General features: G+C 52.5%; 1 protein-coding gene across 2 annotated transcripts in view; it reads left to right on the top strand.

Moving 5' to 3' along the window:
- FAM53B (family with sequence similarity 53 member B) overlaps window positions 1-21,894 on the top strand; it is a 54,450-nt gene that overhangs the window by 23,137 nt on the left and 9,419 nt on the right. For both annotated transcript variants that reach the window (XM_055721354.1, XM_055721355.1), the window contains exon 4: window positions 7,604-8,328. In XM_055721354.1, coding sequence (XP_055577329.1) covers window positions 7,604-8,328 — 725 coding nt within the window. The remainder of the gene's footprint in view (window positions 1-7,603; window positions 8,329-21,894) is intronic.

Below are 21,894 nucleotides of genomic sequence, written 5' to 3'. Positions count from 1 at the left end.
TTTGGGTTTTGTAGGGGGGAGCCAGTCACCAGGCGAAGTCTCAAAACCCAATTAAAATCGTAGGTCAAACTCGAGCCAAGCTACTTGCTATGAAAGCCAATACTTTGCAGACAAAGAGGCTGCCCCTTTTCTTCATGGACACAACTCATTAGCGTTAATGGGAGCCAAGCAAATGCATTGACAGGAGATATTTCCCAAGCTCTCTGATAACTCCAGTCATTGGGTGGGTGGGGGAAGATGGAAAGCATTTGGATTTTTTCAGATGAAAGTTGCAAGCTTCAAAGTCAAGAAGGGGTAGAGGCAGCCCATTCCCTTTCTGCTGCCTGTCAGACGTGAGTGAGGAACAAAGAAACCCAGTCGGATGGTCTTGTCTTGCACTGTGGCGCTGGCAGGCTCTTCAACAGATAGGAAGAGTCCACACCTAATTGAAAAGCAGCTTGTCTTCAAGAGCTTTTACAAAGCCTTCTGCAGTTTTGTAGCACTGGGCTGGTCTTCCTCGGCTGCCAAGTTGCCCTCTTTCCGAGGGGACTGAATGTCACCTCCTTGACCACAGCTTACCATGCAATGGTCTTCGTCATGCCCAGTCAAGAGGAGCCAATCTCTCCAGCATGCAAGGGCATCGGATGGCTTGGGTTTAATTTTAGGCATCTTTCCCAAGCGTTCTTCTTGGTGCCTCCACATGTGGGCCACAATCACAGACTAATCCGGTGTCAAAACTTACTTGACTTTTTAAATAAGTCCCATGGTTATGGTGGCACCGAATGCAAAACTGGGGGAATATTTCAGGTCAAAGGGCCAGGTCCCCGTCGGTGGAAAGCACTGAGCTAAATAAGCACAGTGACGTTTGAACTGGCAGCACAGCCAGTGAGAGGCAAAGGCTCGTAGTTCCATGTACGATGTTGGGGGCGTGGAGGGAAGTTGGCTGAATTTTATGGGATTTTAGCCAGAAGAGGCTGAGGGTCTTCGCACAGGGTCTTCCCGGTTGGCTTTGGGGGCGAGGGCAGCTTTGGGCAGGAAGATAGCTCATGGCTGGTCCCAGCGGCCATGGGACAGTGGGGTAGAGGGAAGCCCAGCCTTGGCCAGGATGCCAGGGAAAGCATCATCCAAACCCTGGAGCTTCCCACAAGCGTCGGCTCAGGAGCGTTTATCTCCAGGAAGGAGAAGGAAGAAGTTGAGTCAAAGCTCCAAGGGGTGCGTAACGCAGCATGACCAAGAAACCCAGCTGGCCCAAGGTGGCAAGGCTGGGGTCCTGCTCACCTGTGGCATGACGTGGGGAAAAAGAGTAAACTGGAGCGCATGCCTTCGGGATGTGGATACCGTGTACACTGCACGAACCTGAAAATCAGTTGTAGATTGGAATATAACTCAAACACTTGATAAGTCAAATGATGCAATGTTAGATCCACTTCTCAAAGCAACCAAAATAATCTTTTGATTTTTAGATTTGTAAGAAATACCTCTGTCAGTGTGATGAGAATATTACTAAAAGGATTGGGTTTTATCTTTATATAGCCCTTTGCTGGGAGGAAGATTAAAGGTGCCTAAAAGTGCCTAAAATTATAAATATAACACTTTCTTTTTTCCCTTCTCCTTGGTGGATCCTTGAAACACCTGGGAGTTTTAAGAATTTTGCTGTTGTTAGATGTGTGTGTGGGGGGGGGGGTCCCTCCTTTTTTCCTTTTCCTTCTCCTGCAGTCTCCATCACATGTCCCCAGTGAAAATATCAGTGACTGTGATAGAGAGATAAGGTGGCGTAGTAGAAAGTTGGGGCATTACTTTTGAGTTCCTCTGTTGAAATTTTCCTGTCTTTGGGTGGATGGCAGATGAAAATTCACAGTATTTTAACAAGGCATTGGTGGCATCACCTCGCCTTTCCCTAGCAGGTATATAAGAAGTACTCAGCATCTAAGTCGGTAGCGTGAGGCTGCACTAGTTCAGTGTTGTATGAAAACCTCAGTGGGTGCGTGCCAGCAACTGTGGCCTCCTGATTTCTGTGTAAGCAAGAAATTACCTCTGAGGCAAGCTGCAGGCAGGGTTTTATTGAGGCTGTGACATGGTGCTGGGGAGTGCAGTCGCCTTGGCTGCAGGATCAGAGTCCCGGAGTGCTGGGCGTTGCGTGCACAGCCCTGCCTGTGAAAGGAAGGAGGACGGGTTTGAGCCCATGGGGATGGATCCTGCATACATCCTCTGTGAAGTGCTCTTTTCAAATTAACAGTCGTTTGCTTTTTCCCGTGGAAAGCACCCCCAGAAGTTGGCCTTGGAGAGCGCTGCGGCAGAGGTCAGCTTGTCTGTCCTTCAGCACGCTCCTCCACCAGCGCGGTTTGGCAAGGCCACCGGTCCAAGAGGTGAGCGTGCCGGGGGGGCTGCAGCCTTGGGTCTCATCATTGCACACCTCTTACCTGGAAGATGCTTTTCACCCTGTGTGGGTGGCAGAGGAAAGCAAAGGGGCCAGAAGAAAGACCAGCCCACGGTGGGTGATGCCCCTCGATCGCGTCCTGAAAGCACCCACAGGGCTCACGCGCCTCTTGTTTCTGAACTGGGATTTCCGGGGATTTCGGGTTTTTCTTTGGAAAGGCCACCAGTGTAGAGCAGCGTCTTGGTTGGGCGTTCGAGCACAGTCAGCCCGCGAAGAGAAAAGCCGTGCGGGGAAAGCCAGCAAGGCATAGCTGGCGCGGGGACGCCTCGGCAGAGGATCACCTTGAGGAGCAGGGCACGCTTTGCCGTCGAGAGGGGGAATTTCCCTCCCCCATGCGGATGGTTGGCACGAGGAGCCCGCAGCTCGCTGGTGTGTTTATTCTCCAGCGGTAGGTTTGGGGGCTGTTGTTTTCGTTTCCCATTGAAGCACAGCTCCGCGCATCGGATTTTAATCTTACTTCTCCAATGAGAAGGCTCCGTGGCGCTGCCGTCAGCTAATTACAACCATTAAATTTGTTCCACATTTAGAAATCATCTCTCGAACATAAACAGGGGGCAGTGGAAAATGCAGGCTGCCTTCCCCCTGTGCACGGGGACCAGGAGACTGAAATTTGACTTGAACAACATGTAAAACAAGGGAATTGGATGCGCACCTGTGTGAAGAGAAATGTTTGGGTTAGGATCCAAACAGGATTTATCTGCCAAAAAGGAGAAGCAAAATTGATTGAAAACCGTAATTGCTTTACAAGTTGCCATAATAAATTATGTATTAATGTAAATTATTTCACGGGAAAGGAACATAGAGGAAACTTGAGCAGAAGGATCATGCATTATGTATAAAAAAGAACTGTAAAAATATTATAGCAGCACATTTGTGTCGCTGTAGTTAAAAGTTGTGTCAGCGTTTTCATTTTACACCCTTCTCGGTGGTTATGAGCATGGTCATTAAAATTTACTCTGTGTCACCAGAGGAGCACAGCAGTCGTTTAAAAAGCCCATGGCCACCCCGAAGCTGCAAGGTTCCTGGCATGGCCGTGCGCTGCTCCTGCAACACCTGGAGCTCAGCATTTGGAAGCCTGGCTGAGATGCTCCGAGGATGGTCCCTGTTCTCCACGGGGCTGTGCAAAGCTCTCGGGGATGCTTGGAGGATGACGCCCAGCTCCTTGATTTTGGGATGTGACTTCAGCCCGCGAGTGCCTCGTGCCCTGGATCACTGGGCTTCTTTGGTGCTGTGGAGGTTGCACAGGAGAACAGATGGATGCTGTTAAGGGGTCACGTTCACTCTTCAAAGTCAGTGTCTTGGTTTTGCCCGAAAGGAAATTTAGGAACAGCCAGTGGTGCCAACCGTGTTTGAGCATGCTGCCGACGATCCCAGGGTGGGTTGGGCTGTGCTCACATGCAGGTGGCCTCTGGCTTGTCTCTGAAAATTGGAGAGAGGGGGGAAATAAACCAGGTGAGGATGGCCTGGCAGCCAGGGGCCAGGACACGCTGGGGCTTGCTGGGGCGTGTTGCTGCTTGCCCAGCCCAGCGAGTCCTGCCGGCGCATGCTGGTGTGGCATTAGCCTTGCACGGAGAGCAGATGCTGTGGCTTGCAGCGACGGCTGCTCTTCCCACACCCCCAGTGCTCCGGCTGTTTGACACCCAACATCTCCCCCCTGGAGCACCCCTGGCGGGGCTGCATCCTGTCATCCCAGGGACAAGGCTCTGCCACCGAACTGTCCCAGAGCCAGGGTGGTGGGATGGCGTGCAGGCTGGAGCGGTGATGTGGGAGCTGGGGCTCAGACTGACCTTTCCAGGGCTGAAATCGGAGCTAACTATCGCGGCCTTGCTTTGGAAAGCAGAAATAGTTTGGGTTTGGGTCCCCTGAGGCTGGGTAGCTTGGGAGCCCGCAGCTGTAACTTGAATTTAATGTTGCTTTCTGCCTGTCTGAATTTCTTACTGCTTTGTGCGTGGTTTGCAAGAGGGTTCAGGCTCCTGCTGCCATGGCCAGAGAGGGCAGGACGAGAAATTCAGTCCTCCCCAGGCTGCTGATAACAACCCCCTGTGTCTTGGGAGCTGGAAAGCTATTTCACAACCAAAGAGATGCCAGAAAATTCACTTTGTGTTGGCTCACCCTGGAAATACAGATTTGCAGATTGAAACATCTCAAGAGAAATTTGCTGGACGTGCTCATCAAGTGACTCTGAAGTGTTTGTATTTGCAGTTTTAAGTTAAAATCGAAAAAAAAAGGTGCTATTTCATCCTAGAATGCTAACAGCCAAGAAAGGCCCGTTTAACCAGGAGAAGAGCCCCTCGTGCCACACTTACATCGTGCTCTGGTTGGAAATGTTCTGGGTTTTTTCCAATAGGCAAAGGAGAGTTCTCCAGCAAAGCAGCTCACTTGCAAGCTGAGGGTTTCTCATGGTGGGTTTTATCCTGGAACAAATTGATGCCTCAGGGTAAACCAGGCTGAGGTTTATAATTTAAGAGAATTAATACATGCTTAAGTGCAGCAGTATTAATGGCTCCACTGCAATTATCATTATCAGCACGCTCAGGATGTGAATCTTAGCCCTAAAAAACTGAACAGAAAACCAGCCGCTTTTCCTCAATAAGGCTTTCCTGAGTTCTTTACTTCCACCCTCAGCCCTTAGTCTACCCCGTTTCCAGGTTGTTTAGGGGCGAACAGTTTTCTGTTTGCGCTGAAAAAAACATTTTCTGGGTCACCCGGTGTTTTGGGACCCATCAGTGGTGCTCGGGGAGCGGGGGGGACAAGCTGTGCCAGGGTCCCCTCCCTGCCCTGCCAGCAAATCAGCTCCCGCGGGGCCAGGGGAGAAGCAAATAACCCCAAGCTAGCGCTGGGGATAGCGGCGTAATTACCGTTTGCTTTGCAAGGTTTGGAAGATTTATAGCTGTTTGTGCCAAAGCAGGGGTGAAAGAGGAAGGTGTCCCGTATCCTCCTCACCAAGGCCTTTTGTACAGCGTGACGTCTCCGGCCAGAGGATCGTGGCAGCTTGCCATGAAAAATCGGCTTCTATTTCTGTTTCTTTTGTCTGCTGACCTGACCCAAGAAATCTCTCTGCTGGCAGGAGAATACAGAGGGAAAATAATAAAGATCTAAACATAGATGTAGTTGTTTAGCACAGATTTCTCCCTTTTCATTGTGTTTATTAAAATGAGGGCAGCAACAGTTAAAATGCCGTGCGGTTATTGAGGGCAGAGCCAGGCTGTTTGTGGCTGGAGCTGTTACGGTGGCAGGGAGAAATGGGAAAACTGGCCAAGAGTGGTGTAAGGGGCCCCAAATCTGACCTCCTGACTTGAAACCGAGCCTTGTTCGGAAGCGTTCTGCACCGTTGCATCTTCCCTCTCAGGTTGGTACCTACAGCTTGTGGGCTGGGTACCGCTTTCGATTCATCCTTCAGTTGCCAGAGTGGAAAAACCCCAAACCCCCTCCGAAATATCGCAAGATTTAGATACGATCATACGAAACTTCGCAGCGACGGTTAGCTAGCACGGTTTGCCTTTGTTTGCAGCAGCAGCCGACGACAAAAACAGTCACCGGAGAAAGTCTGTTGGGTGATTACTTTTTTCCATTGCAGCAGCCGATGGGGTTGTCCTACCATGGTTTTCCTGTTGAGCGTCAGCGGCGTGTCTGCAGAGAGCCCCGCTCGCCTGCACCAGGGAGCCAGACCTTGATGATGCTTTGCTTTTTTTCTGTTCTGGTCAGCAAGACCATGTGTGGGAATGAGATCATCGCCCTTAATCCTCTTTTGACACGGTCATCAGTGGGATTTCTGAACCCAGCTGTAGCCGGGTTTGCAGGCTTCCTATGCGGAGCTGCCCGTAGCCACGTGGCTTCTGGAGGTGCAAGTTTCTCAGAGCTTTACCCAGTCACTGCAAAACCCGTCTGATAAATAGTGTCTTTATGCTGGCCCCAAAACCCTGCAGCAGGTCTCCACCACCTTTTGCTGTGCTGCGCTGGAAGACTGTCAATGCAAGCCAAATTTGCAGGAGGAACAAACTCTGGTGTAAACAAGCTGAGCGAAACAGGGAGAAAATGTTAAAAAAAGTGTGTGGGTTTTTTTTGTTTGTTTGTTGTTTGTTTTTTTTACAAAAGTGAACCTGTGAAGTGATTTGTCCCTTTAAATAAATGCTTCAGCATTAGGTTTGTTATAGAAATGCGGACAGCTGGCTGTGCTGGGTACTCCTGGGATTTTCATGGCAGCCCCGAGGAGACGCTAAGCCCGGGTTGCCCAGGTTTCTGCAGCACCTTCCTGCTCCGTGTGGGTAACCGGGCAGGGGGCCCCTGGGCCAGAGCACCTGGGTGCCCAGCTTGGGGAGCTGGAGGGGAGCTGGCTGATGAGCCTCACAACAGGAGCCTACGAACAGCGTCTTGCAAAGAACTGCTGGAGGTTTATTGTGCATTTGTGACAGCATCAGCCATCTCACAGCTAATTATGTGCCCCCGCTTTTGTTATCTTTGGGTTGGTGTGGGAGGGGTGCTCAGAGCCTCGGTGGGGGTAAGTGGGTTTCATTGGAGCAACACTTTAGCAGCGGCTGAGAGCGGGACAGCCCAACGGGTATCAGGATGGCTTTTGGTTTCCCGTAGGCTTTGATGACTTTTTTGGGGAAATTGTTGGGATTTCTGTGCTACCACAGGCAGGCAGCTGGGTGCCCAGGGAGCACTCCCCTTTCTGTTAGGACCATCCCAACTGCTCTCTCATCTCCTGTCTGGGGTTTTGTCTCCTGAGGTCTATCTCACCCCAGTGCTGCTACACCTTTGTGCTCTTCACTTCCAGTTTTTGTGCATCTCTTAGGCAATTACTGATTGTGGAGCCCAGGACCAGCCGCATGGATCTGAGACATGACTTAGCACAGAGATGAGGCAATGGCCGCACCATTTTATGCTGCTGAATCTCACTTAGCCAGTGCGATCCGGATATGCAAAGGCATGTTTTTGCCTTCTTCTAGCAGTTCTGTTCCTGCTGCAATTGTAATTTTGTCTCTCTCTCCGTGTACACCGCAGCAGCCGCTCTGTTGGCGGTTCGGAAAGCTATATTCCAAGAGTTAATTAATTTGTACTGGAATACATCCCATATGCTACTCTTTTTGTTTATGGACATAGAAAGCGAATCGCAGAATTAATTAATGCTAATGCCTGTGCATGTGTGTTGTTTTTTGGGTGTTTTTTTTCTTCTTTCTGAACCAGAAAATGACAGATGGAGAGATCTCAGCAGGAAATGTCCACTCCAGCTCGAGCAGCCGGGCGCCAGCATCTGGGACTGCTTGTCGGACAAGGGCGAGGAGGGCTCGCGCTGGCCGAGGGAGACGGCTAGCACCTGCTCTGTCACCAACCTGATCAAAGACCTCAGCCTCAGCGACCCCCACAGCAACCCCTCAGCCCCCCCCAGCAAGCGCCAGTGCCGCTCGCTCTCGTTTTCCGATGAAATGTCCAGCTGCGGGACCTCGTGGAGACCCTTAGGCTCGAAGGTTTGGACCCCGGTGGAGAAACGGCGGTGTTATAGTGGGGGGAGCGTGCAACGCTATTCCAACGGCTTTGCCACCATGCAGAGGAGTTCGAGCTTCAGCCTGCCATCACGGTCCAACCCCCTCTCCTGCGAGCATCCCGCCCTCAGCAACCGGCTGGGGTGCCAGCCGAGGAAACCGGCCACCGGCGGGCGCGGAGGAGAGCGGGTGGACATGCAGAGGTCCCTCTCCTGCTCGCACGACCGCTTCTCCTCCTCGGAGTACTGCCCGCCCTCGGCAAGCAGCACGCCCGCCTCCACGCCGGAGCTGGGGCGACGGGCCGGCGGGCTCTCCCGAAGCCGCTCGCAGCCCTGCGTCCTGAACGACAAAAAGGTCGGGGTGAAGCGGCGGAGGCCGGAGGAGGTTCAGGAGCAGCGGCCCTCACTGGATCTCGCCAAGATGACCCAGGTAAGTTGCGGCGGGGCCAGCCCCGCGAGGGCCCTGCAGGCGCGGCTCGGCAGTGAGGTGGTGGTGTTCTCTGTGCTTCGCTAAAAACCCTTCGGCATCCTCCCGAGGCGGGTCTGCGGCACGCAGAGTGACACGGCTGTTACGGGGAGGTGCATCCTTCTGCGTGAGCAGAATGCCCATTCCCCTCCAAATGGATTTCTTTACTAAATTCCCACGTTTCTGTTCTGCGGTGATTTTTGCGCGCCAAGTTCCACCATGTCATCGGTTCCTCCTGGCACGCTTTTCCAGCAGAAATACGTTTTGCGGGGGTTTTTTTGAGCTCATTTCTGAGCTCAGGAGAGGAGCCCCTGCCCTGCTGAAGTCAGCACCCCGAGGCACCTAGCCCTGGCTTCGTCAGGGGTTGAATTCGTACCACCATGGGCTTTACTTGCTCTTAGCATCTGTGATTTTCCACTCTGGAGACGTTACCGTGTTTCATTTTCAGTTGCAAACACAGAGCACAACCTCCCTCTTCAGCCTGCCACACGAAGCCAGGTAACAGATTTGGGATGTAGATCGGGGAGGATTTTGCTCCCAAGTCCTCTCGCGGCAGGACCGGGTGACTGGGCGTTAATGAGAGCCAAAGCGAGAGGCTGCGTGAGCAGCGTTCCCGTTTCTCACTCCTAACATTTCTTTTTCTGCAGTTTCATGAGTCAGCATTTCCCACATCGATAATGTATAGCCGTCAAGTCAATGACACCACCAGCTCTGTGTGGGATGGAGATAACGGGGTACCTGAAGGCTCCCGCTGTGGGAGCGGGGGGGGGTTTGCCCTGGGCACCTCCTGGGGTGGGCTGTCACCTTCTGCTGGCCAGAGATCTTCCCCTGTGGTTTCAGTTTGATGCCGTCGGCCTGGTGTGCAGTGCTGCGGCGCTTCATCCCGTGTCGGGAGCATCTGTCCTGATTTTCCTTGTACAGCTGCGGCCAGCGAGTCCGCCCGGTGCAAGGCAGCCCCTTGCTCACAGGGAAACTGCTGGCAGCTATTCATCAGCGGGGTGGAGAAACAGCCGTGGGGGTTCTCCCCTTGGGGTGGCATCCGACACTGTACATGTGTTTTCCCCACTTACAAGAACATGATATTTTATGGCGTTTCATGCTTGGCAGCACAGGGGGTGTTTGAAGGCGTGTGGTGGAGTTGGAGGAAGAGTTTAGCTTTTCCTTCTCCAGAGGAGCTTGGAGGGTAAAAAGGATGAGGAAATCACATATTTGGGTGATAGCAGGGGAAAAATACGAGGGTTGGAGGGTCGCTCTCGTCTTTTGATAAACCACACCAGCAGCATCTAGTACACTAAGCTTTTTTATTAGCTAATGAGCTGGATGGGCAGTAAAACCAACTTATGCGTGTTATATTTCGGTGGCCACAGGTTGGATTAGCACAGTTGCCCCCTCCTGATCCTCTCCCTACTCATTGCTTGACCTGTACCTGTGATGCAGGGTGTCCCGCCAGCCCACGTGGGAGTTTCCCAGCAAACCAAAGCCTGCAAAAGACCCAGATTGCCTCAAAACTAGAAAGCAAAGTGGTTCCTTGCTTCAAAACCAGCATGTTAAAACTGCCTTTGCCACCGCACGCTGACAAACACAGCTTTCTCGAGTCTCCATTAATAACCCACTGGTGTGGGAGGAGGTCCACAGCTGTGGGCAAAGGGCTGACCAGGCTGAAAGCCCACGGTGTGGAGCAGCCAGGGAAAGAGGGGGAAGGATGCGGCCCCAAGCTCACGTGCCGGGGCTGGGAAATGGGCTGCTCCTCTTTCTGCGTGCCTGCAGCGGCCAGGGGAATGCTCATCCGCATTGCCTCTGACGGCGTGTGTGGGGTCTGCATTTGGAAATGCAAAGCGTGACTTGCGTTTATACTTCTCGGGGGGGTTTGCGTACGCATGCAGGCATGTGTGCCAAGGTTGATGAGGAGCCCTGCAAAGGGCCGTGTCTGGGTGTCACTGGGTCTCGTTGCATCAGGGCAATTCGGCATAGAGACGTGGCAGTAGCACGCGCGGTTGCGTGGGCACGCAGCTAACAAAACCCAAGGCGATACCCGTGCATGCGGAGCCGGTTGTGCCCGTGCCAGCAGGTACCTTGGTTTGGTTGCCCACGGGGGTGTCTGCCTGCTGTGGCCAGTGGTTTGGTCTTGCAAGGCTGGACATTCCCATCGTATCCCTCTGGACAAGCTGCTCAGCACCTCAGGAGTGATTATCAAGACCTTTTGGGATGAGTCAAAAACATGGAGTGCATTGCGAGGTATGACACACGCGTGCCCCGCCTGCATCTGCTGGAGTTCTCGCTGCGGAACAAAGGGAAGAGATCAAAGGGATGGGACTGGTTTCGTTCGCCTGGCGGTTCTGAGAGCCTGCGCAATGGTCACCGTCTCCGAGCGGTGCTCGCGCCGTGGCAAGATGAGCGTTTCAGAAGCTCTGGGAGGGCAGAGCAGAAGTCATCTGCTCTTCTTTGCTCATACTTCATGCTGGGCCGGCTCGCCGGGGCACCAAGGGGGAGCATGGAGGAGCGGGGAGCGATCTCCTCGAGGGAACAGCCATGGCAGGCTCCGAGGCTTTGATCCCTCATTAAAAGAATTAATGAGTTTATCCTTGCAAATGCCAATGAGGCCTTTTTTTTTTTTTTTTTTTTTTTTTGCCTTTTTTTGTTTCCAAAGGCTCCTTGTGATTTTCTGCTCTTTAATTGCCAGCCTTTGCCAATGAAGGGCACGGAGGTGGTGGGGCAGGTAGGGCAGACCCCCAGATGGACCCCGCTGGCAGGGATGCAGCCCCAGCCCAGCACTGAGCAGATGGGACATTGTGTCCAGCTGTTTTCCTGCCAGTGCTCCACTCTGCAGGCTTTGGGGAATAAAAGGCTTGTGCCAGGGCTTGGGAAGCCTCCTTTTGTAGCTGTTCTTCCAGCCTTGTGAGCCCATGGGTGCTCCTTCCCGGCTCCCTTGGTGCCCACTGGGAGTTCAGCACCTGCTGTAGCTCATCTCAAGCCCTTCCAGGTCCCTGCCAAGGTCTGTGCGAGGCTTCACAGGCACAGCATGGCTGCATGCTTGGCTTGGTCCCTGCTCTGAGGAAGTGAACCGCAGGCTGGGATCGCATCCTGCACCTCTGAGCCCACCTCTGTGGGTTGGCCTTGGCCCCAGCAAAGCACAGAGTCCAGACAAGGGCAGCCCTGACCGCCAAGTCCCTACCCGGCTGCTGCGTTGGACGGCTCTCCATCCCATGGCCACACAACGGGGACCCTGGTCAGGATAGGAGTGCCCCCAGCACGGGTAAGGATGCGGCTAAAGGATTTAACAAATCTCAGCATCTGGCTGTCAGACGTGTGTGTCGGACTTGTGTATTAGGAGCTAATACATGGGTAAAGAAAGACTGACACGAACCCGTCTAAGACCCAGGTTTAGGAGGATAAAGGCACAGCGAGACCTGGCAGATTGCCCTCCTGGAGCATCCTCAGGGAGCACTGCAGGCTTGGATCCTGCCGGGAAACCGCTCTGCACCACCGTAAGCTGGGTCACTGGCTCCCACAGACCGTGTGCTCCCAATGGGTTCTTGATTTCTGTCCCTGCAAGGGCTAGACCCTCCCTCAGCAGCCTCGAGGTGTCACCTCTTCTGCAAATCCCTAACCATTTGCAAGCCTTTCTTAAATCCCACATGCCAGGTTCGTCTGAAATAAGCTTCATGATTTTCAGCCGCCAGTGGAAACGTGGAAGTGAAGCAGCAAATGGAAACGGGCTGAGAAGCGGGGACGGCGCGAACAAATGCTCGCGGTTACGAAATAACCAGGGTGCTAAAAGCCGCGGCGTGTCCCCGGAGCAGCTGTGTTTGGTAATCGAATTTCAGGAGAAGGGCTGTGGGCTGTGTGGCAGGAGCTGTTTGGCAGGAGAGAGGTGCAGGACCTCTCCCCACAGCACTCCTGGTGCTGCCTGGGGTCTGTGCAGGAGGTCACCGGCTCCGGGAAGGCTGCCTGCAGGTGCTTTCTCTGCTGGTGTAGAAGGTTCATGCAGTGGATAGGGAAAGGAGAGTGTCCGGGCTCTGGTTTCCGCCTTTTGGGAAGAGAAGGTCTGAAGGGTGGTACAAAGCCAGGATGGTGGGCGAGGAGCCACAGACAGTGCAGTTCTCGGCTCCCTCAGTCCTTCCCCACCTCACATCCCTGCCCTGTGTGGGACAGGGGACGCGATGAGGAGGCAGCAGGACCTGGAGGCTTGAAGCAGAGCTCATGGATGGGCTGGCCCAGTGTTTCCCAGCATCTCCCGCCTTCAGCTGCTCCAGTGAGGCTCCTGGAGGACAGGGATGGACACCTTCACCCAGAGACGCAAGACACACACATAAGCATTTCCTTTGCAGTAGATGTGCCTGAAATTGCTGGCTTACAACTGCAGAGGTAACTAATTTCGTTATCCCAGCAGGCCCAACTGAGCGCTTCAGCAGTTAGGTTTATCCTATCCCATAAGCTTTGCAAAACTCAGCTGTATCAGATGGCAAAGCTGACCAAAATATTCCACCGTGGGGGGTTCTTGGTGGCCCTGCCCACAGGGTACCAGAGACTGGCACCAGCACCAGCACCCCCGGCACAGCTCCCACCGTCCTTGCTCTCCGAGGATGCTGTGAGGCAAAGCCAGCTTCTCCATCACGTCAGACCGGGGGGAGGGTTTGTCAGCTGGGAAACAAAGGCCTTGGCTGAGGAGATCCCAGGGGGTCAGAGGAGCTTCCCTTTCCCTCCGGTGGATGCCGAGCCCAGGTACACATTTATAATTTGGATAGCCATGGCCCTGGCATGGGCGGGTGGCCCAAGGATGACAAAAATCTAATCATTTGTATGGCTGTAAGCAGCTTCCGTATTCCTGGAAAACCTTCATCTTGAGGAACAGTTGTGTTTTCTTTGGCTGCTGTCCTCCACATCAAAAAATCCTCCCAAAGCGAGAAAGCAACACCTGAGCAGCCTGTGTTACCCTCAGGTTTAGACGAGAATAGTTGTCGGGGTGGTTCATCCTCTGCAAGGACTGGTACCGTACAGCAAGGGTCCCAGAGCCCTGTGCTGTGACGCACAAGCACTGCGGGGACGGGAAAGGGATTGCTGGGTGCAGCACCTCCCCCAGCGCGGGTGGCAGCCAGGGTGATGGGCACCCCCTCTCCCATCCCTGCTTGCCCACTGGTCCAGGCTGGGTGGCCGAGGCCGCTGCCGAACGCCCGGCAGTTGCTAGCACCGCCGCCGCCGCCAAGGATCCACAACTGGGATCCAGCCCAAGGCATGTCCTGTGGAGCATCCCTGGTCTCCTGGGAGGAAACCCAGCCGGGTCCCACAGCAGGGATGCGCTGCCGGGCTTGGGGCGGCAGGGCTGGAGCAGGGGGGGAGGAAAGCGAAGCCAGGAGCCGTGCAAGGGCCAGGGCTGGCTGAGCTATTCGGTTATGAAAAGCAGCGCTGGCAGGCTGCTCGCCGCGTGGGAGGACTGGCACAGAGGGACGAGCAGGATTAGGCAAGTTCTGGTGAGCATTCTTGCCTTTGGTGGGGCGGGCTTTCGGGGCGTGGGGCACGGTCAGAGCCCTCCCCGGCACGGGAATGCCGTGGAGACCAACTAATTCCTGGTGGGCAGTTAGGAGGTGGGGGATAAGTGTGCTTGAGAAAACCCTGCACGTTTGTGTCTTCCCCCAGGCTGCTTTTAGTGCCTCTCTAGGAACGAGACTGGAAAGTCAGGTGATTTCAGATGGAGGCTGAAATAATGGCAAAGTGTCCGTGTGGCTGCACATGTCCCCTGCGCTGGCTTTACACGGGGTATGAACGGCTGCGTGCGGGGGTCTTCGTGATCCAAAGCAAAGGAAACCCAGTGTCCAAACTGGGCTTTCCAGTAGACCTCAGAGCCTTCACTTTGCAGATGGGGAAACTGAGGCACGGAGCACACTGTGAGTCCCCGGGGGCTAACAGCAGAGCTGGGGACCGGGCTCGGGGTGCTGGGTGCTGAGCAGCATCTGACTCCGGCAGCGGATCGGTTAATTTTTTTGCTTTGCTGGTAACCACATGTGTTTATAGGCCTGAAACCCAGTACCATAATCAAAATAAAAATAATTTGACCTGAAAGAAATGTTTTCTTCATACCAGGAGGGATATTTAGGCCAGGCAGGAGGGGAGGGAGCCACTCCTGGAAGCAATTACATGGCCACATGACTGGGCTAATTAAGAAAGAGACCTAAATGTTAAAAGTTCTGCTGGGAGGGAAAATACTTGGGAAAACATAGCCTTTAATTCCTCAAAATCCTGGTTTTGTCTTTTCTCTCTGCGATTCCCATAGCTTGGAAAGGGGAGGTGAGCCCGTATCACTCCCCTTCTTATTTACTGATACAGCACTGAAGCGGAGAGGCTTCAGCTTTGGGCAGAAACCAAACCATGAACACAGTTATTGTTGAAATAGCAACAGTTTTTAAAAGCCACAGCACCATGAGAATCCTTCTGCTCTTCCTAAGGACACACCAACGCTCCGCTTTGTGCCATTTTGCCTTTGAACTGGCAGTAAACCCAGTGGGTCATACTCAAGCGAGTGGGTGACGATGATGTGTCATTTCATCATCCCCAGCGTCCCGAGGCAGGTGAGGTGCAAAGCAGCCGGTTTCTAATTCCTCACCCCGAGCAAGGAGGGTTTGGGTACCGGGGGAGCTGCCTGGCATCTCTGACCACCCTTGCGCCCTGTAAGCCAAGGACATCACCATCCTCCTGTTTCAGTGCACGGCTTGGGCGTGCTTTCCAGCGACAGCTTTTGTAACCCCTTTCCACATGAGACAGCAGCCCAGGGAGGACAACATCCAAGCCCCGACATCCCAGCAGTTGTTCTGACAGCCTGTTAATTAATCTCCTTGCTCTCCTTCCTCGGCGCAGTGCTTTCGGTCTCGCGGCTCGGGGGACCGTGCCTGTACCGGCAGGTTGTGATTAGAAATGGTGGGGATCCGATTTTTCCATTAATTGGGAGGTTTCTCAAAAAGCTGCTTTTCTTTTTCTGGTGTGGTTGCGCCTAAAAAATCTGGGAGATGAGCCGTGTTGCAAGGGTGACGGGAGGTGGCTTGGGCCCCAGCTGTCCTCCCAGCTGGGCTGGTTTCGGCAGGAATGGGTGGCTTCACCCTTTTCAAGGCACTAGGAGAGTCTGGCTGGATGTATTAGGTGAGAAAAACGGATTTTCTCAACAAAACAAGAGTCTGCCAGAGATGCTGTGTGTTGAAAAGACACCTGCTTGGTTTTCCTCTCCCATGGTCTGGTGCAACTCTTCTCCAAAGGGCACCTTGCTGTGTGTTGAGCTGGGCACTTGCCATCTCCCACCTCTGTGTCCACCGCTTTCTGGCATCTCTGTGGCAGCGTTTCCCGCAGGATTTGGGGTGGTGTGTGCCGAGGTGCCTCGCGGCAGTATGAACGCTGGGTTTGGTGGCTTGTCTGAGTCATCTACGGGAAGCCGAGCCATGGGCCAGCCCTGGTGCTGGCGTGCGTGTGCTGGCTGAGCAGATTGCTTTCCTTCACACAGCTCTCTGGGGAGCCGCGAGGGAGACAGAAGATGTCTGTCACACCAGCGACAGCCGCCCTGAAAGAATTTGCAGTCATCCCTGGCAATGGCGAAACGAGCCCTCGCTATCTCTTGCCCCTTCTGTTTCCTGCCTCGTAAAATTATGATATGGTTGTTATTGGGAGGTTTTCGTTTGTCTTAACACATTTCCAAACACAGCTCTCCTTTAAACAGTTGTTTGTTTTTTTAAAAAATGAATCATTTATATATATACACATATATAAAAAAAATATTATCTATCTATGTGTGTGCTTGGCCCCAGCCGTGTTCCCTGCAGCTCTAACCCCAAGCCAGGTTATCCCTGGAGGATGGTCCTGTTGTGCTTGGAAGTGCAAGTTGCTGTGGAAAGGCAGGCACAAACGTCCTCGTGGCACGTAACCCCTCGCACCGCTGGCAGTGATCATCAGACGTGATGAGAGATGTTGGTTCCTGCTAGTTTGTAGGGTGCTGGTGCCCTGCCAGGATCTGTGCACCGGCAATAAATGAAGACTCGGAGGTGGCGCCTGAGCCCCATTTCTGATGGCTCCACAAGGGTTTGGCTTCTGTGTGAGCCTCCAAAGCACCTGCAGTTCAAAGAGCTACGTCTGTCCTAACAAATACTGTGAAACTGATGTCTTCCCCTCCTGACTTTTTTCTGACATCCATTTACTTTCCTGCAAGAGTTGTACCATGAGCACCGAGGAGTCCCAGGCAGCTGGCAAACTGCTTCTCCGTGAAGCAACTTATTATGTAGTATGTCAGATGCTATATGGGACAGAGAGTAGTTGCTATAGAACAAATAAGACAATTAAAATACAATATGCCCTTGCGTCTCCCTGGTGTTATGGAGGGGTTAAGAATTCACCATATATATATATATAAAAATATAATTGGGTTTTACTCGCAGTTTTGCTCTTGTCTTTGGAGTTCTGTAGCTGCCGCAACGGCAGTGGTGATGTTTAGTGAGTTTCCATAAATGCAGAAGAAAAAGCTGTTATTATGACCCACCAACGGGAATCCCTCCGGTGCTGCAGAGCCCCAGGAAGATGCTGGAGAGACAAATCCTAGAAATCATGGAGATATATTAATAAATAATATATAAGTATATATATATAAAATATAATATATAAGAGTTCACCACAGGTTCCTGTGGCTAAGAATTCACCCTAAATAGCTATCTGCCCTGCGGGTGGGCTGTGAAGGATGGACGAGAGGGTACTGGCAGCAGTGGCCACCAGCCTGGTGGGGAGGTGGTGGGGATGAAGCGCTGGGTGTGCTTGGTAAGGAGCAGTATAGAGAAGACTTTGTGCCTGAGAGACGCCTGTTACGGGAAGGGTGCTGAGATGCTGGTGCCGGGTACAAGGGGACCATTCACGTTGCTCGCTGGCTGCCGTGGTCAGACAGCACCATTCATGGGGTGACTTCACCGTCCCCTGAGGAGCACGTGCCTTCGCAGGATGGAGTCATCTGCGCACCAGGAATCACAAGAGCATCCTCCTGAAGTGGGGATGTGTGTGGTTCTTGCGTTCCTCAGGATTAAGATCAGCTTCACCCTGGGCTGCGAGATCCAAAGGAGCAGCGGGTGTTAATGCTCTGGGTGGCTGGGAGCTGTGCTGTCCCCTGCCTTGTTTTCCCTTCCAAACTAAGGAATAATGGCAGTTTCCTTGAGGATCCATGCACAAAGGAGCTCGCACGCTCCCAGAGCTGAAGTGAGCAGCCCACCAGCTTGGCAATGGTTCAGGCTGGTCTTGATGCTGAAGTGGGGAGAAGTTTCAAACTGCAGGATGGGAGAAGTGACCTCTCCTCTCCAGCCAGCCAGCTCTTTCCTTGAAGGGTAAAATTCTCTACGTTTTCATGGAGGAAGATTTTTCTGTTTAAGTTTTGGCAGCTTTCAGGCTTGCTGGCCAGGGCAGGAGGGGTGGCAGTGATCTCAGTCGGCGTCAGCACCCACTCGAGCTGGTGGCAAATATTGCCAAAAGGTAGAGACAGGCAAAAAAACTGGAGGGTTTAAATTCCAGACGTATCCCGGGAAATAGTTTGCTATTGATGTAACTTCTGAGACAGATTCCAGCTTCCAAACCCCAGTGTTTTTTAAATAAACATGAATGAGAGCCTGCAAAGGTCAGTTTGTGGCTCGGTGGGAAAAAGCCTTCGGTTCAGGATCAAAAGCAAATGCCTTGGTTCGGGGGGCACGGAGGACCTCGGAGGCCAGCTGGTGTTAACTTTGGTCAGGCTATTACACATGCCACCATCGTTATTCATTGCACTGGTATTTTTTTATTTAAAACCACAAGTGATTGAAAAACATTCGGGTCAGTATGGGAAATTAGGTTCACAATGATGTTTACTCCCGGCATGAAGCATTAAGGGGGTTTGTCCCCTCCCTGCTCCTTTGACAAACCGTTCTCCGTATTCATCGAAGTGTAGCAAACCTCGTCTCGCTGGTGTCCACTGAGGAGACCAAGAGGTGTCCCACTGGCAGGAGCTCATGCTGCTGACACCCTCCTGCTTGTGGCGCCCAGGGTGATGCTGGCACGCTGTGAGGAACTTCACCCCTGAAATATTTCCCTTCCTTTCGGAGATGTTTGGCATTACTTTCTCCCTATGCTGCACTAAAAGGAAAAGCTTTTGTTGGGGATCATAGACTGGCTCGGTCTGAAAGCTTTATCAGGCCCATGTGCATATACGTTTTACTGTATAGAGGGCACCGTGTTAAGAGGAATGGATACTTTTGAAGTTATGGCACTGGATTAGGCCTCGTATGTGTCAGCTCCATTCCTGCCTCCTCTGCAAATGTCCTTCAGGCAGGTTTCCCCACCTCAGTTCCCAAATGGAAAAATGAAGGCAATGCATGTTTTCACCTACCCCTGTCCATAGGTTCCTGAGGCCGTGCCTGCTTGGGTGGGATGTGATTTGGGTGCTGCCACAGCAATAAACCCCTGCTCTTAGGTCCTGGGTCACATCGCTGCCAGGAGTAGCGTGCAGAAAAGATCCGTCTCCCTATACAGGGCTGATTGATCTGTTAGTGCAGCTCTGGAGTGACCGTTTCATGCAAGGTACCTTGGCATAGTCAGAGGATGCCCGTAGGAGGTGATTGATTGCAGCAGGCTCTGTTTTAGTTACCTGACAGAGCTTTTAATAGCAGTAACGTGTAACGCAATGACATCCATTGTTTCGATTTTACAGTCAAAACGGTCCCATCTGCCCCAGTTACAAATTTCTGACTCGCCAAACACAATGGGCTGAAAATAAATTCAGCCGTGAAAGCAGAAACGGGCCGCATCCAGGGATGTGAGCGATCCTGCCACGAAGTCACTTTTCCAGCATGGGCTGGGACTTGTGCAGGTGGGTGGGCTCCTCCGGCAGCATCCTTTGCCTGTGCAAGGGGGGTCCAAGTGCCGAAAGGCCCCGTGGTACCCAGGGACTGTGGCCTTCCATCCCCTGCTCCCAGCTCCATCCCCTGCTCCCGCCTCCATCCCACCATGGAGTCCGGGGATGCAGGGTTGGGGGTGTTCCACCCTTGTTCACACTCACATGGGAGGACAGGGCTGGAAACACAAACAAAGCTCAGTAGTGTCTGTCCCAAACATGGACAAAATCCAATTGTATCCCAAAGATGCGCATCTGATTCACCACGTGCTGTTTAACCCTCTGATCCCTGGGCTCGTACGCTACGTGGACCCAAAGGACAGCACTTACGAAGCAGAGGTTTATCCATGAATGATTTGAAAAGTGGCTCAAAAGTGGCGGCCAAGAGCTGTTGTTCATACTGTTTTTAAAAAAACCACCCAAACCCCAGCACTCCAGGAGATTTCCAGGCTTGCTGCCCCCTCCCACGGTTCAGGTGGATGCAGTGATGGCAGGATTTGCAGACGATGGTCAGGTTTTTCTCCCCTCCAAGGTGCTTCGTTGTTGGCATCTTCTGCCAGAGGATTTCAGAAGCATTTGAAAGATGGAGCAGGGTGCAGATTTTGGCTCGGTGGCTACACCCAGCACCGCGGTGGGAATGGCTCCTTTAGGCATAGGGAAATGTGGCCGTGGCCTCCTGGGCAGCTGGTGCTTTTGTAGAAAATATTTTGTCCATGCAAAATTTTAGTAGTGATGATCAGAACAGTTCCTTGGGAATCTCTTGCCTTGCAAAACTCCCAAAGCATTTCAGGAAGTGATGCTAAATAAACCAGGAGGGCAGGTCACCTTTCTTTTCAAGAGAAAGATGTTCAGGCTTAGCTCGAAATGGAGACTGTGGGAAAAGTGGTGCGTATTTCAAGTCCACATTTAATGTGCAAGAGGCCACGATGCTGGGTGCGACAGTGGGTGCAGGTACCCCAGGAGCAGTTACAGGTAGATGACTCCAGATTACTTGCTCCCCTTGCATTTTTAATCCAACCCAACAATGGTTTGATGCCTGGGGAAAAGCAGACTACTACTATCACCTTAAATTAGTCACTGTGTGCTAAGCCTGCTCGGTGTCTGTTGTGGGAGGCAAGATGCTGGCACAGGGAGCTATTCGGGATTAGGTGCACCCTCGCACCTCCTGCCTCATGTTTGGTGTACACACCACAGCACCACCTTTTTATAAATTCTGGATTTATGGTCATCCACGATAGGATTTTATGCCTTTACTTGCTGATAGTTTCTTTAATGGCACTGCTGAAAAGATGAGATGCTCCATGCCTGCAGCCATCCCAGTTCTGCATCACTGCGGTCCATCCCGCTCGGCACCTCCCCGGCGGGGGGGGACGCAGTGTTACACCAAGAGAGGGGCATCGCCTGTTTGTCTCAAGCACTTTCAAACTTCTTTTTGATTTTAATCAAAGTGCTGGTGCAAAGAAGGGCTTCGTGTCACTGCCAGGGAGGTGACAGTGTCCCTGTGCTGGTGACAGGATGGGTGTGGGATGTATTGCCAGCCATCCGCTGGTGCTGCTACGGGAATGGTACCTGGCGGGGTCGGGTGGGAGTGTTCATCTGGAGTGGGTTTCCACCGACACGGGCTGATTCAGGGAGATGAGTTTCACAGAAAACATTTTATTAAAAGTATTGAGTGAGAATTTTTTTTTGAAGTTTGGTTTTAATTTCATTAAGGTCTTGCCTTATAATTTACGACGTGAAGTGAGACCACAATAGTATAATAAAGATATTACTTCTATGCTGAACATGATGCAAATAGTATGAAAATGGAGTAGGGCCAATATTCTCAAAAAATGTGGTTTAAAAAAATAAATAAATATCCGTATTAGTGATGTTTCATCCTAACCTGGGGCAAGTCGAAATACCAGCATCTCCAAATTTCCCCAGAGACGAACCACTCCAAACCCTGGAGTTTTGCCCGCTCTGGGGATGAGACGGGTGCAGGCTCACTGTTGCTTATGCCAGAACCACTCCGCTTAAATCTGTGGCGTTGCAATGGCATCATCAGGAGAGCAGCCCTGCCCCGGTGCCGCTGTCTCCGTGGGGCTCGCAGCAGTGCTGAGCGTGTCGGTGTGAGTGCCCTGCGGGGCTCCAGGGATGCTCTGCCGCAGCCTCTGGGGATGAAGAGGAGAGGGCGGGGAGGCTGTGAAAGGCTGGGCACAGCAGGAATGGGCAACCTGGAAATAAATAAATACACAGTAGTTGCTCATGAAGTTGTGTAATGACCTGTCTGAGCAAATGGATTTCTCCAGCTCGTAGTGAAGGGTTCAGTGTCTGTTAGGGAAAATAATTGTTCTTTCTTAATTATTTCCTCCAGTTATCGTTGTGAATGGGAATGGGCCATCCCCACGTGTGGGATGCTGTGGGATGCTGCACATGAGTGGGACGGTCAAGCCCCAGAGAGCATCACTGGTCTCTGATTCCATGCACAGCTGTGCCTGCTGTATTTCTCCATGATTTCTGGGATTTGTCTCTCCAGCATCTCCCTGGGGCTCTGTAGCACTGGAGGGATTCCCGTTGGTGGGTCATATAACAGCTTTTTCTTCTGTGTTTATGGAAACTCACTGAACATCACCACTGCCATTGGGGCAGCAAGAGAACTCCAAAGACAAGAGCAAAAC

This window comes from Falco cherrug, chromosome 9, assembly GCF_023634085.1.
Source record: "Falco cherrug isolate bFalChe1 chromosome 9, bFalChe1.pri, whole genome shotgun sequence".
Lineage (NCBI taxonomy): Eukaryota > Metazoa > Chordata > Aves > Falconiformes > Falconidae > Falco > Falco cherrug.
The sequence above is the reverse complement of the archived record's forward strand: the minus strand, read 5'-3'. Positions and strand labels throughout refer to the sequence as shown.